The 14,819-nt window shown below is 55.9% G+C and overlaps 5 protein-coding genes across 5 annotated transcripts; 3 read left to right on the top strand and 2 right to left on the bottom strand.

The window, feature by feature from the left end:
• Nucleotides 1-345: 345 nt before the first annotated feature.
• Nucleotides 346-534, top strand: K437DRAFT_218340 (uncharacterized protein; the record flags this gene model as incomplete). The annotated part of the gene is made up of 1 exon (XM_013387768.1): nt 346-534. A coding segment is annotated over one exon (189 nt), but the record flags the coding sequence as incomplete, so codon positions are not given.
• Nucleotides 535-900: 366 nt separating this feature from the next.
• K437DRAFT_268368 (uncharacterized protein) lies at nt 901-3,725 on the bottom strand (the record flags this gene model as incomplete). The annotated part of the gene is made up of 2 exons (XM_013387769.1): nt 901-1,755; nt 1,833-3,725. 2 exons carry the CDS (start codon nt 3,723-3,725, stop codon nt 901-903), a joined length of 2,748 nt encoding a protein of 915 aa, XP_013243223.1.
• A 1,200-nt stretch (nt 3,726-4,925) lies between these two features.
• On the top strand, nt 4,926-5,695 carry K437DRAFT_120157 (uncharacterized protein). The gene has a single exon (XM_013387770.1). It carries the CDS (start codon nt 5,193-5,195, stop codon nt 5,652-5,654), a length of 462 nt encoding a protein of 153 aa, XP_013243224.1. The 5' UTR covers nt 4,926-5,192; the 3' UTR covers nt 5,655-5,695.
• A 663-nt stretch (nt 5,696-6,358) lies between these two features.
• K437DRAFT_247019 (Metallo-dependent hydrolase) lies at nt 6,359-9,016 on the top strand. Its single transcript, XM_013387771.1, has 11 exons — nt 6,359-6,781; nt 6,872-7,254; nt 7,339-7,543; nt 7,609-7,674; nt 7,754-7,875; nt 7,945-8,143; nt 8,237-8,329; nt 8,397-8,416; nt 8,511-8,556; nt 8,634-8,735; nt 8,808-9,016. Exons 1-11 carry the CDS (start codon nt 6,437-6,439, stop codon nt 8,970-8,972), a joined length of 1,746 nt encoding a protein of 581 aa, XP_013243225.1. The 5' UTR covers nt 6,359-6,436; the 3' UTR covers nt 8,973-9,016.
• Nucleotides 9,017-9,034: 18 nt separating this feature from the next.
• K437DRAFT_285584 (glycosyltransferase family 2 protein) lies at nt 9,035-14,064 on the bottom strand (the record flags this gene model as incomplete). Its single annotated transcript, XM_013387772.1, has 4 exons — nt 9,035-10,087; nt 10,152-10,415; nt 10,494-10,920; nt 11,004-14,064. The coding sequence occupies 4 exons, from the start codon at nt 14,062-14,064 to the stop codon at nt 9,097-9,099; spliced, it is 4,743 nt and encodes a 1,580-aa protein (XP_013243226.1). The 3' UTR covers nt 9,035-9,096.
• Nucleotides 14,065-14,819: the final 755 nt, after the last annotated feature.

Here is a 14,819-nt window from a genome sequence, read left to right on the forward strand (position 1 = left end):
CTGGCGTTTCTTCTTGCTTCATGCGCCATGCTTTCATCATTCATTGGCCACCTTTTCTATTATATATTTGTGATGCAGCCTGTTCAGTCGTCCGCCTTGCGTTCACTTCCTCCCGTGTTCCGAGCTTAAACCCGATGAAATCCATGCGACACTAACGCGGGCTGAACTCCCTTATATTCAACGCAAGGTTACGGGGTAGCTAGTTACCTGCCACTCTTGAGGTTATCCCAGGCAAATCGCGTTACACTGCTCCATGCGATTCTCGACACAATGACTTTATCGACGACAGCGAGGGGAACAGCATTCGAGCTAGCGACGCTGTCATGGCTGTCTCGGCAGTTATTCATGAATCTCGTCCGCTCCGGTGGCGCAGGCGACAAAGGTATTGATCTCAAAGGGTGGTGGAAGCTCCCTTCTCGCGAATCCTCATCGGCCCAAGCGGAGAATGTGCGAGTCTTGGTGCAATGCAAAGCGGAGGCCAAAAAGCTGGGCCCACGGACGTTGCGAGAGCTGGAAGGTAGCATGCACCGCAGCGCCCATGCTGCTCAAGCGAACCTTTCGAACATGATCGGCATCATCTCCTCCACGTCGACCTTCTCTCCAAAAAGCATTCAGGAAACGATGGCTTCGCCGCTGCCGCTTTTGTTGCTTCAGCTGGCGATGATACAGTGCCGGCAGGAGCCCGAAGATGCAATAGCTGAATGCCTCGCCCTCATACCGAACAGAGTGCTACAAACGAGGCTGGAAGGCATTCTAGATATTTCAACATCGTCATTGGTACCTACCGGCAAGCCTGTACGGGACGCAATCAGCAGACCACATCTTCGCTGGATTTCGCGACCCCCCACGGTCACTGCAATTGGGGTAGACTAGGTTCATTCCTAATGCTGGGTATGCAAGTTACAACTGTCGCGAAGGACTGAAGCCAACCAGACAAGTTTGAGGTGGATATTCCTCTCCTCCAGTCTGACTCATCCGAGGTCTCGTCTTCCTCGGCGGCGTGAGCGGCGGATACGACTGGTGCACCTGACACCCATCTTCAGCGTGTACAGTGCCTTCTGCGGTCCGCAAGCGCCTTCGGCGTGCGCGCACATCCACGTTCGCAAACGTATCAGGGTGTAGCACGCCCGCTCGAGACGCCTCTTGCCTATCCAAATACTCCCATTTGATCAGCTCAGAGGCTGTTGCAGGTCGGGCCGTAGTAGCCCCATTTGTGTTGGAACGTGGGCGGGACAAAGCAGGGCGTCCGAGATTTGAATTGGGAGCCACAGCAGCGCGGTGCTCAGCAAGACCGGCAGGCAGCGCAGGCAGCGCAGGCACAGCAGGCGCAGCTGCTGCTGCCGCTTGCTCAGCTTGTAGCTTTGCCGACTGACGAAGGGAGGCTTTACTGACCTTGGAGCGTGCCATTTTGAATGGGACCAGGCCACCAGGCGTCGTCGGTCGGGCGTCTGTCGGCTGCCGCTCGCGCCCTTCTGACGTGAGCAAGCTAGATTCATGCCGTGGACTGGATGGCCGGGATGCAGGCGCAGCGTGTGGTAAGTAGCTGTTCTGTAATGGCGTGTCCGAGCGTTGTGGAGATGACAAGGCTGAAACAGACTCGTCATGGATCGAACCTTGGCAGGACGGGATGGACACTGGTGTCGCCACAATCTGCGAGCCGATCTGTTTCTTTACCAACTTCAAGAGACGGGACTTGCGTGCTCTATCTGGATCAAGCAAAGTGGCCGAGCAGGCAAAGGACACTGGCTTGATGAGCTTTTGCAGCACGGAGGCAGCCAATGAAGAATGGTGTCAGAATTGATTGAACCGCAAATTGCAAAAGTCCTGCTCACTTTATATCGCGCGTCAGCATTGCTATTGCCATCCGAAAAGTCCTGTACTTCATAAAGGAAACGCCACGCAAGTCGTCCTTTCCGTTCGCTGCCCGAAGCCTCGTGAGCGCCACTATTGACGACAGTGAGCGCTGCCTGCCGTGTCAAGAGGTCTGCTCGATGGTCATCAGCAACAGACAGGTGTCGAAGAATGGGACAAGCAGATGTGCTTGATGCCAAAAAGGAGAGTTGTTTCGCGTCGACAGCAGGGGCAAAGTGCAGGATGCCGACTGCTTCCTCGCTGTCGTCTTTCGAGCTGCGAGACTTTGGTCTCCTGGGCGTAGGAGGTCGCGATGCGTCTTCGACAGGCGCAAGAGATTCGGACCGGCCAAAGGGATCGTACGACATGTACTGCATGGTGATGGTGCTGCAGCTGCCTCCCTCTTGTTCGATACGCAACTGCAATCCTTTACTCAGATACGCTGCCCAGCCGCCTTGGGATTTGGGCCGGAGCGCAGACCTAGGAGTTCGAGGTGTGCGGGGCTCTGCATAGCCCGACTCGGTGGAGAAGGATAACTGAGTGGGGGAAATTTGCGCAGCCATCATGCTGGCCCCATCGATCGTGTAGGTAGTGCCGGCATCAAGTGCGCTGTTTCTCCGTACATCGGTGAGGTCAACACTGCGCTGCTGCCCTGCAGACTTGACGTGTCCTGCGGGCGATGTGAAGAGCAGTCCAGTGGTGTGTGGTCGCTCGAGCGAGCCAAGCGTGCGCGATCTTGTCCGCACCATGGACATGAGCTTGTCATCAGACGGTGCATATGCTTTGGGCAAGCGTTCTCGGTCTTCCACGCGAGGAGTCGACAATCGAGGCGACTTTTGCGCTCTTGCCTCCGTCGTGCTGGGTCGAATTCGCGACTGGGACTTCGTGAGCGAAGAATTCCGCGTCCGTAGCGTCAAGGTTTGCACTCGCAAGTGATCAATGTCGGGGCCAATAGATGCGTTGCGCAGGTCGCAGTGCGATCGAAACGGCGGCAGAGAGGCGTATACCGGAACCTCTTTGCTATTCATAGTCGATGCGAGTGAGAGAGGCGCGCATGGATGCTCAGGAGTACGAATACCGATGCTGTCCGTGGCGTGTGATGACGACTCTGAGCTCTGGACGGAGTCGGCATACGGTACCCTAGCAGGGCTGTACTCATCGCTCGGCGTTCTGCTGGACGATTGTTCACGTACAGCAGGGTGCAAGCGCGGCCCTTCATAGCTGGTCATTGCATGCTGATGCGGACGTTCACAGGGAGGCTGACCCATGCAGTAGTTGGGATCGAAAAGGAGGTTGACGGGAGAGCGAGAATAAAGCGCCTCTGGCAGATCGGGGTGGGTCATCTCTTGCCGCTGCGAAGCCTCGACTTTGAGGTTCCTCTCAATAGCGCTCGAAAGGTCACCGCCTTGTGGACCGTTGAAATCTTCGACTGGAGACGTAATGCTGGTAGACGAGGTGGCTCGGTGTAAGCTCGTTGAGCTGGACGCCTGCAATTGCAGCGCCGGTGGCCTGCGCTTCTGTTTGAAGGGTGATGTCTTCGGAGGTGAGAGCTTTGAGAGCCAGGGCGGGCTATAATCAGAAGGGTCGGCATAATTTGTAACGAGTGGCGAACGAGGCAGCGGCGGCGTGGTGACTCTCTCGATGCTGCGTTCATCTTCCCCAAAGCGAGAGAATCCCGACAGATGCGCTTGAAGATCCATGGTCGAGTCTGAAGAAGAGGCAAAGCCGCTGTCGAGGAACAGAGGAACCTCTGCAGAGGACCACGTGGTCGTCACGCTATCAGCTCGCGAGACAGGGCGTGTAAAGCCATTCTCTATCGAATATGCGTGATGCTCCCTGCTTTCGAGAATGGATTGTTGTGGTTGGGTAGGCATGATGGTGGATTTGGGGACGCTTGTCCCTCTGTTTTAGATGGGAATATATGGCCGTATGGCTTGCTCTGAGTGTGCGTGAGTACTGTGCTGATCCATGCGTTGCGAATTTGGAGGTGACTATGCTCCGTGCTGGGGGTTGAATGTTTGCGAAGCCTGTGGCGTTCTGTATGCGTCAAGATCGGTGTCGAAGAGGTATGCTAGCAATATTCTCCAATGTGTGTTTTTCTGAGTGAGGTTCGATGGAGATGATGCGGATCTCTTTTGTACATTGAAGTAAGGTCAGAAGCGCATGTCGTAAAGGAAGATCGTACCAATGTCCACCGTAGAAGAACGTAGATGAGCGATGAGACCGTGTGAGCGTTGGAGCGAGGACAAAGGAACAACGAAAGATGGTCGGCCACTGATTTGGGTGCTTGGATAAGGACGCTTGTCCGAGTCGGCCGTGTACGGCGCACGCTCGGCCTGCTTTGCCGGAGGAAGCAAGCTCGTCGGTCGCCCGTAGAGAGCTTGACGCTCATAGGCAAGAAGTTGCGAGCTGTAACGGGTGGTTCGCCAAGTTTGGCCGTGTCCAATGTGCGGAGGGGAAGGGGCGTAGATGTGTTCACCTGATCATATGGGTCGAACTGACGAGCTCAACGCGGAAGGAGTGAGGTGCATGTGGCAGGTATGCCTACGCTGGCCGTGCCCCAGTATGTTCATTCATCAGACCAGCGGAGCGTCAGGCGTCAGATTCAGACACCCAACAAGTCATCCGCATCATCACTTGATTTGGACTCACGGTGATGACTGCTGTCCACTGCTGTCCACATGGATAAGCGGATGAGATGGAACCGTCAGCTCAAGCGCTTACGACACACGAGTACTTCGTCAGCGACATCGGGAAAGGGAGCATTCCCGGTTGGTTTACTGACGTCTAACTGGACTGAGGAGCATGCCTTGCCCAACTGACCAGTGCACAATGCGCGGGGCCTGCCGGACTAGTGTCAGATTTTCGACGCTGTTGGTAAATTGGACTTTGGACACTGGACAGTCTTCGAAAGGGCTATGTTTTGGAAGCACGGGTCGAAATCCACTTGGATCGGAGAGGATGCCTGCTAGAGCGCTTGGCCGCATCAAGGACGACGTGTCGAAGGTCAAGGAACGTGCTGTAGTCTAGCCTCAAGAACATGTATGTAGGCTAGAGTCTAGACTCTAGAATGCCCCTGTGAGATTGCATGTATGCCGTATGCGCGTTGGACCGAAGTGGCTACAAATTACATATGGTTAGTGGATGCGAGTGGGCTATGTAAAAGTAGTGGCTGAACGCCTCACGCCGATGCATCCAAAATACAAGATCCCAACTCCCGGATTCCAAAGCAAGGATTGACCTGACATAGTGGGTTTAATTGGATTGCGGTAGTCTGCACTATGTAGGTTACGTCCGATGCAATGCTCAGCGCCGAGCGCTGAATACATTTCTGAATCCTGATGAAGGAGACCATCCGGCCATCGCACCACCGGGCGCCGTCTGGCGTCCATGGATCACTGATCCACAAAAGTCATTCGTTTGTCGTTGCGTTGCATACGTCCAGACAACTCAACGAGACTCCAGCGCCAGTCTGGCTGCTGGCTTATATCAGCGGTGTTGATCCTACTTCCCTTCTTCCGATCCAGACTGTTTTTGAGGTCGAGACCTGCTCGCGCCAGCAGACGCCAGCCGCCAGGCAAAGCTTCGATGAAAGGGGGGCCTGGGGTGATTGGGCAAACGGGTTCATGCGTTCAAGCAAGATGGCTGCGGTGGTGCGAAGTGGAAGCAGCAACGTGGGGTCCACGTTTTACGTTTTGCTTGGGCTAATTGTTAAGAGTTTGGACGGGTTGGAGCGGGCTTCGTACTGCACACAATTGCCTATGCACTCCGATGCATTAGGGCTCGCAAGTCAACGCTTGTGATGCAAGGGGGTGGGCAGTGAAGTAGTAAAATCGAAAGGCGTATGCAGAGTGTTCTCACCGCTCAGCGCTACAGCAGCGCCTCCTAAATATTTCTTCGCGCGTACTCCTCCTGTGTTTGCCTTCTGCGGGCTGCCAGCTCGGGGCTTGCCCCCTCCCCCTTGTGTGTGGCATGTTGCAGTGGTGCCGCCCACCGTTGAATTCCGCTTGAGCGTCGCCTCGCCTCGCGTCTCCAGACTAACAAGTCTAGCCCCCCCCCACCAAGCCTTGACTCGCCGGTCGCCAGCTCCTCTCTTGCATTTGCACCGAATCTCTCCGCTCCAAAGAAAAGCTTCACCTATAATCGCAGAGTCAAGGGTGATTAGATAGTGATTACCTACGTACCCGTCTTCAGGAACAGCCTAGCCTGATTATGTAATTTCCTTGTGCTGGTCCCCTGTTGTCAGCGAGAGAAAATGAGTGAATAAAACGAGCAGCGGCACGACCTTTTTCGCCCGCAGTTCAACTCACGCATTAGCAGACGACCTCTGCTGCGCCAGCGGGCTCTGACCATTGGAGAGGTTGGACGCCTAACCCCGAATTGCCGCCTGCTCAACTACTCATCCTTTGCTGTTGGCACATATGTATGTATCAGCTCGAGCAAGCAGCGGAGCTATATATGCACCAAGCTACGTCTCGTCCCCGCCTCGTGGCTGTTCACAGGCAGTACCAATTGTAATTCATCATCCTGTGCTCCTTCCTTTATATTCAACATATCCTGTCTTGATTCCTTGATTACCATCATCATGACCCTCGACCAACCGGATACGGTGTTAGACCAAGCTCAAAAGGCCGCGGAGACGGCCGACGTGGCCGCTTACCTGGACGCCCGCCAGCACTTGATACACCGCGAACGATCCCTACGCCTAGATGCACCTAAACTCGCTTCTCTTTCTGCAGAGGAGGAGCTCGCTAATGAGATTTTGCTTAAATTGCGAACACAGCAGCTCAGATCTCTACCTCAAACCGAAGGAGATCTGGCATCCTCCGCTGCTTCGTCTGGATATACTACTTTCCGCGATGAGCCTTTCTACCGCTCCAAGTTGGCTGGCGCATTTGCCGATGGCCCCCTCCCTGACATCTTCAAGAAGGTTTGTACTCGGTATCTCATGCTATGTACACTCGTACGTGCAATGCAATAGTTGCTGACGCGGGCCGTCCTACCACACTGATGAGTGTAGATGCCCAAAGGTGCCAACTTGCATTGCCATCTAGACGGCTCTTGCGATGCCCGCTTTCTTCTCCATCTTGCAGCCACAACCAAAGACTTGTGCATCCAGTCTAATATCTCTATTATCTCTCAGCAAGATCTATTCAAGGCCACGATCAAGTTCCGAGTCTTCCCTGGTGCAGAAGAGCAATATGCCATTCAGCATCCGAAGCAGGGTGCAACGACACCGTCCATCTTCACATCAAGCTACAATCCTTTTGATTGGATCCCAGTCACTGTCGTGCGACATAGATTCCCTTTCCCGTATGCATATCTTGCAAAGCATGGCTTGGACCTCATGTCTCCTACGACGCCGTCGTCACCCCCTCTTGCATTCGATTCCTGGCTGCACACGTGAGTCTTCTCCCCGCCTTGAGACAACTTCAAGGGCGCTTCTAAGTTATGGTCTATAACTTCGCATCCCCATTGAATGAACAGCTTGATCACCATGACACCACACGCAGGCGGGCCTGAACGGCGCACGAGCTCGGCAGCTTGGGGTCACTTCCTTACTACATTCGGCGTAATAGAAGGAATCATAGGATACGAGCCGAACTTCAAAGTTTTCTGCAAAGAGATCATGCTACAAATGGCAAGAGACGGTGTTCGCTACTTTGAAGCAAGGGTCAACTTTTTGACAGAGGTATGTCTCCGTAACCAACCTGCCTTTTCTTTCTGACCGAGACATTGCGGGCATAACACTCGCAGTTCATGGTGCGCTGGAATGGGGAACTTACCCTTGGGCATCTGGACTGGTGCCGAATTTTTCTCGAAGTACGTCCCTTCAATCGACGTCCTTCTCCCGCTTTGCCGAGTCCTCGCGAGAGCTGATTTCCACAACGGTTTTGGACAGGCCCAAGCAGAAGCAAAAGAGCAGCTCGCGCAAGAAGGCTTCGCCTTTGATGGCGCCCGGGTCATCTACTCCACTGTGCGCGTAATCAATAATGAACAACTCAGAGCTAGCATGCTGGACTGGTGAGAAATGGGTCGCGCGTGTATGGCGTACTTGCTTCTGATCCACGCCATAACACTGAATGCATTCAGCATCTCACTCAAAACGAAGTACCCAGACCTTATCGTAGGCTTCGATCTTGTAGGACACGAAGACCCTGGTATCCCAGCCAAAGCCTATTTGCCCGTGCTTCTCTGGTTCCGGCAGCACACGCTTGCGCTGGGACTCGACATCCCATTCATCCTGCACGGCGGGGAGACGCTCGGTGATGGTGAAGCTGCAGATGAAAATGTACGTCCGCTCTGGCCAGTGGACTGGGGGACATTGCTTCCGCGCACGATTGGCACCTTCAACCCTGGCTCACCCACGCCTTCTTTGCGCCAGCTATATGATGTATTGCTCCTCGGATCCAAGCGCATCGGCCACGGCTATTCTCTCTACAAGCATCCTATCCTGATGGACTTGTGCAAGAAGCGGGTGCGTGTTCAAGTGCATGTGCCGTGAGATCACGAAATGCTGACATTGTGGTTCTTTCCTAAACCAGAATGTTCTAATCGAATGCTGGTGAGTCATCATACGATGCATCCCGTTCATTTGCAACTTTGATTTCAGTTCACCAAACAATTACTCACCGCATGGAACGCATTTTTGGGTACAGCCCGATCTCAAATGAAGTCCTCGGTTATACAGCAAGCATCTCAGGCGTAAGTATCGACTCGCCCTATGCTGAGAGCTCGCGACCATTCAAGCGAAAATTCAGCTAATGCTTTGGAACGTATAGCACCCACTCCCTGCATTGCTTGCAAATGGAGTGCCGGTCGCGATATGCAACGACGACTGTTCCATGTTTGGCAATGTTGGATTGACCCCTGATTTATTTACGGTGAGTGCAACATCGAGCGGGCTGCCTCATGGAGCCAGCGTTTGATGCGAGTGCCTGAACTACCCCTCACAGGTATTTATGGGTATAGAATCGTTGTGCTTGAGCTCGCTCAACGTCCTCACGCGCAAATCGATCGAGCATTCTCAGATGCCGGAAGCGCAGAAGAAGACGTCGCTGCTTGATTTTGATGCGCAGTGGGCCGAGTTTATCACATGGATCATAACACACTATCGGTAATGCACACATGCAAGAGGGCAAGTTGTATCACATTCAAGAAACCGAAATGCATGTTGCTAGATTATTCGTACATTCGTATTTGGGTGAAGTCGTATTGAGTGTCCATATCTGGTCTCCTCTAAGTTCATTGCGGCATCTGTGAGTTGCGATTGCGTCCAATGGGGCTCTGGGCGGCCTGGCTTGACATGCGCCGTGCTCCGCGCTGCACAGGGCGCATACCCTCTGCCGTCGCCACTGGGCCGTCGTCGACCAAACTGAATCCTCGATTGGGCGCCGTTGGTGGGGGCATCTCGCGGGGTCGCGCACCAGCACCAGCAGCTTTTGCCGGTGGCGCAGCCCACTGGGGGTTGTGCTCCTCCTCAGGTTCGGCAGAGAAACCCTGTGCATATGACCCCTCCTGCAGACCTGGGTACGCTTGCCCGCTGGACACAAGGCCATGTCGGACCTCTGCGGCCAGTGGCTGGAAGGCGGGATACTGTCGCTCGAGCTCCGGGGAGCTGGCGCCCGAGCCCATCATCGGGCGTTTCTCCTCGTCGCCAGCATATTCTACTGAAAGCGGATAGCTCTCGTGTACACTGTGGCTACTCTGCGTATGAGAGACGCTAGATGTCGCAGGTGATAAGTCGCGATTTTTTGCGACAGCGATGGAACCAGCGGCAGCGGGTGCAGCTGATGTGCGTTTGTTGGTCGCGTCAGGCGCAAGAGGCGCTGGTAGCTCGAGCAGCGGCACATTGTCCAGGCGTGCTCTCGCAAACTTGGTGGGATCGGTAGGATCAGGTGCATGAGTGTTAGCGCTGTGGAGCAAGCCGGTTGTTGGACGTGTGAAGATGCTGTCTTGCTGCGACGGGTTGGAGTTGAACGTGTCTGATGAGATCATACTGTAACGTGTGCTGCCGGCTCGATCAGGGGAACCGGAGCGTTGCACAATATCATACGTCGAGTCGCGGGAGTGAGTGCCTGACTTGAGTCTTCTTTCACGCTCGAACTCTGCCCATCTCTTCATGACAATGTTGGAAGGGTCGAATTTGCCCTCAGCATCACCGTGATCACCCTTGACTTCGCCTTGCACCATACGCGTAGCTCCCCAAGAGAAATCATCCATATGCCAGAAGGCGCTGCAGAAACAAGTGAAATCGGTCAGCACTGCTCTGCGACAATCAGCGGGCGTAGTGCACTCACTATGTCGGCAGCACAAAGTTCCAAACAGGCAAAGAAAGCAGGTAGACCAACATCCAGCCGACGTATGCGAGCTTGCGCGAAGTGACCACGATCAGGACACCCGGAAGACCAAGAATAACTGCTAGGAGGACGAGCGGAATGACAGGTATCGGGCCATAGGAAGGATCAATGGCGTTGCGAATCGCGATACCGGCGACATAGAATGTGAATGCAATGGCTGCCGGTAACACTAGCGTGCCAGCCAGTTCCATGGCAATAACGAATCTGTTTCGTCATTGGATGCGCATTGTTAGCTGATTGCACATTGCTAGCGAAAAAAGTTCTTTCTCTCGTTGGACTCACCGCATGCTGAAGCAGAAGACACCGCACAGCTCATTGACCATAACCAGCTCGGCAAGGTTGTGCACGGTCGAGTTGATCCATCTGCGTCGCTGCGAAAGCAACACGCGGAAGGTATCCGGGACGATGGTTTTGCATACGGCTTGCGGGACGAACATCATCTTCCGCTTGGGGAACGTCTTGAGCATGAGTGTGGTCAGGTACCGATCTTCTCCCAGAAGCAAGAGATTCTTCTTGTGCAGCGTATCCACCACATTTTCCGAATAGTGTTCCACAATGTCTGGGTTGGCCAGGATAGGCACCCAGTAGCCATTCGGGCCTTTAGGCGCCTTGATACGGTACGCACTGAAACATCCGGGAAGACAGGTGACACCGCCAAAGCAGGCCTCGAAGGCCTTGGTCGAGTGATGCGAAATGTAGTACTCGAATACTGGAGGAAGCGCGTTTTAGTGGGGTGCGTCAGCGATCGTCTCACTCGCTCGCCTACCCGTCAAACCCACGATCATCACTCACCTTGAATCATCGTGACCCACGTCTCGGTCTTGTTCGCGATCTTTGTCTCGCCGCAGAGGCCCATGATCTCCGTATCCTCGACCATGCAAGCGACCATGCGACTAAGACTGTCCGGGAACACTTTGGTGTCCGCGTCGACCATCAGCACAATCTCGTAGTTGTCCGGGCTGACGCCTGTGACGCGCCAGAGCGAATTAAAGAACATGTACTCGAAGGCGGTCATGCGCTCGTCGAACATGACTTTCTGCATGAAGGCCATCAGCATGACCTGACTGTCGCGCTTGCCGCGGTTGCCAGGCTTAGCCGAGTCGGCTTCGAGTGGCGTGCCGCATTTGGCGACGAGGACCATGGGAACGCGCTGCTGCTTGCTGCGCTCGACCGTCCCGTCGTCGTAGTCGTAGAAGCCGGCGTAGATCTTGGCCATGTTGTGACGCTTGTGACCATCGGCGATGGCAACGTACGAGTGACCCTCGACGTCTTCGGCGGGCTGGACAAGATCCTTCATCATTGACAGACAGATGTCGGGCGTGCTGATGTCCGACCCGCTGCCCTTGACGATACCGTCGGCAATGACGAGCAAGACCTTGTGGCTGTTCGGGTAGTCTGTCGTGGCGAGCGAGTCGAGGGTAGTCCGGAGACCTTCGAAAGATTCAGAGTATGCAGTGACCAGGCAGATGGACTGCGCCAGCGGGAAGCCGAACGGCTGGTAGTCGGATGCAGGCTGAGGAACAACGTTGTTCAACGGGAACGGACAAACGCTGAGGCCGTTCTGCGAATCCGATACGGACGAACGCCGCGAGCCGGCGTACCACTCCTTGTTGTTCGCTGCACCCGTGAGTGATGCTGTGCTACGCGCGCCATGCAGCGAAGGGGAGCCAGGCGGCGAGTCGCGTGGGGAGCTAAAGCCGAGTCGGGACACACGTGTAGCGGGGCTGCGGTTGCCGCCTCCCTTCTCCGACGCTGATGAGCCACTGGCGCCGGCGGCGCCACGGCTGGGCGAACTGTTCTTGGCCGGGTTGCTCATAAGCGGGTTGACCGTGCTGAAGCGGCTGGTGGACGGGAGGAAGGCGCGCGACTTGCGCGCATTGGGACGGTAGCCGGCCGGCGCAGGGCGGTAGATGTCGTTGGACCACTGTTCGATCTCTGCGGCGCGCTTCATGCGCTGCTCGTAGGTCTGGCTCTTGCCGTACGTGCCGAGGCGCCAGGAGAGGAACCAGCCAAAGATGACCGCCATGAGGAACTTGATGGCAACGACGCCGATGATGAAGACGAGCGAGATGTACAGCTCGACCTCGCTGGCTACGCAGCCGATCGACTCGGAGTCGACAAAGCCGACCTGGACAATCTGCTTGAGGCATTGCAGCACGCTGTCCTGCTTCGAGCGCATGACCGATGCCGTGACATCGCGCCCGGCCCACGTCTCGTTCCTCTTTTTGACCTGGTCGAAGAGGGCCGGGTAGTTGACATTGGCCGTATCGATCAACTGCAGCCTGTCAAAGTCGAGCACAGCACCCTTCCATACGACTAAGTTCCTCGCGGTGTTGGTGATGTTATCCCAAGTAAAGTAGACCTGACCCTGCTGCGCCCACCCGGCGCCGCTCTGCTTGCCCATGAAATCGGTGCGCACGCTGCTCGAGTGGCACATTTCGGTGGGGGTATTGCCCTTGTAAAAGGTGGTTGAGCTGTTACCGTTGATGATGTAGCAAGGGAAGTAGTTGGCCGGACCGCCGGCTGCGCTCTTCGCCGCAGTGGAGCCAGCCTTGAGGGTGATGACTTTGCTGCAAGCGCCGTCGACGCGCTGGAAGAGCAGACTGGCGTCTCGGCCACCAGTGAGCCACGGTTCCGAGTAGGCGATGGCAGTATGGTTCGCGGGACCGCTGGCGTTGAAAATACCGGTTTGTGGATGGTAGAACCTGTTGAAGTCGTAGTCATAGCCGTAGAGGGTGGTCGAGCCCAGGTCGATATCACCAGCGACGTAGCGGTTGGGTGGCTTGGGGCAGACAGTCTGCGTGAAGCCAAAGGTGAGGAAACCGACGGCCCCCATGCTGAGGGCGATGATACCGATGAGGCCCAACTTTTCTCGCCATGCGCGCTGCTGCTCCGGCGTGCGAATCCCAAAGCACTTGAGAAACGGAGACGGACAGCAGATGGTCAGGATATAGCAGTAGATCATCCAGGGGCCTACGGGACCAGGTGCGATGCTGGATTGCTTGTAGTCGCCCAGATCTCGGGGGACTTCGCGCTTATCGCCCTGGCTCTTGGAGCGGCGGAGGGAGACGCCGCGTTTGAGCACATTGATCGCGCTCTCCACTTGGTCCTCATCCCTGCCCAAGATGGACTTGCCCCTTCGGAGGCCGCCGCCAGCCCCAGGCGGCGGAGCTCGCCCAAGACCTCCCGGAGGCACGTTGGGATGCAGCACGCCGAGGCCGCCAGGGTTGTTCGCGGGAAGCATCCCGAGCCCGCTCAGGCCGCCTCCTGGGCCGACCATGCTGTCGATCCCAGCACCTCCAGGCATGGCGCCGTGCTGCGGCAGGTGCCCCGTCGTGGACGGCATGTATCCCACCCTGCTCGGCTGCCCGGTGCCAGCCTGCTCCATCTGTGCTGCATGGTTACGATAGTACCATTGGCGATGATTTGGATCCATGCGCTCGCGATCCGGTCGGACGAGCGACTTCTTCCTCCGAAAGTTGGGGTTCGGGTTGGCGGCTGAGAAGCCGCTTTCAGGGTCATACTGCTGGGAGAGAACGGGTAGGTTGTCTTCGAGCATGGCCCCTGTGGCGCTCGGCTTGTGATCGTACTTGGCCTGGGCGGACAAGGGAGGCGCGTGGGATGGAGGGGGAAAGGGCCCATTTCCAGGTGGCGGCTGCTGCTGATGCATTGGAGGTCGAGTTGGTTCTTGGAACGAGATGGTCTGCTGGAAAGAAGGCGGCCGCTGTGGCGGGGGCGGTGATCCATGCTGCAAGGAATAGTGGTGGCTTGAAGAAGGAGCGTAGTGGAAAAAGCTGCCGCCCATGTAGTCGGGAGCTCCTGAAGAGGAAGGGGGAGGTGGGGGATGAGACATGGTATGCTGGACTCGCATGGGAGGCGAAAATGTACCGGCCGAGCTAGGGTGTCCGCTGGAGCTGACGCTTGTTTGACGAAGACCGACAGATGAGGGTGGATGCGATGCGGTGCTATGATAGGGCTGTTCGTACTGCTGAGAGGATCGAGGATCCCTAGGCCCAGCCCCGGCGCCGGAGCGAGGGGATGGTGGGAAGCTCATCGCCTCTGTCTCGCAAGGGCGATGACGATGACGATGACGATGACGATGACGATGACAAAGCCTTGTGTTTGCCTGCTTTGGCAACGAGGTGCCCTGACTCGCTCCCTGCTCGAGTTTGAACCGCGACGGAACGGGCTCCGTGCTCGAGAAGCGGCTGACGAGAGCGTCTTCAAGCGTCGCAACCCCTCGTTCAGACTTGATAAGTTGGCTAATAGGAAAGACGACAGGTGCGGGGATGGATGCGAAGCTGATGCTGGTGCTGATGCAGACTGACTGACTGTCTGCGCTGCCTGCTCTCCAGGAATAAATTGATGACAGGGATTCGGAGGTAGAAGAGATGCGCGCTGGGCGACACCTGCCGTGAATGAAGGAAAGCGAGATGGTGCATTCGACTGACTATAAGCAAGCGTCAAGGATGACATCGACAAACGAGAGCCGAGAGTCGCACACACTTGGTGGCTGGAGGGGAGTTTTTAGAGAGTGCTTCAGTGCCAAAGCAAGCAGGCAATCAGAAAGGGGAACCCCCCCTGAGAGAAACAGCCTATGTCAACCCT

The sequence above is a fragment of the Tilletiaria anomala genome, assembly GCF_000711695.1.
Source record: "Tilletiaria anomala UBC 951 chromosome Unknown K437scaffold_41, whole genome shotgun sequence".
In the NCBI taxonomy this organism is placed as follows: Eukaryota; Fungi; Basidiomycota; class Exobasidiomycetes; order Georgefischeriales; family Tilletiariaceae; genus Tilletiaria; species Tilletiaria anomala.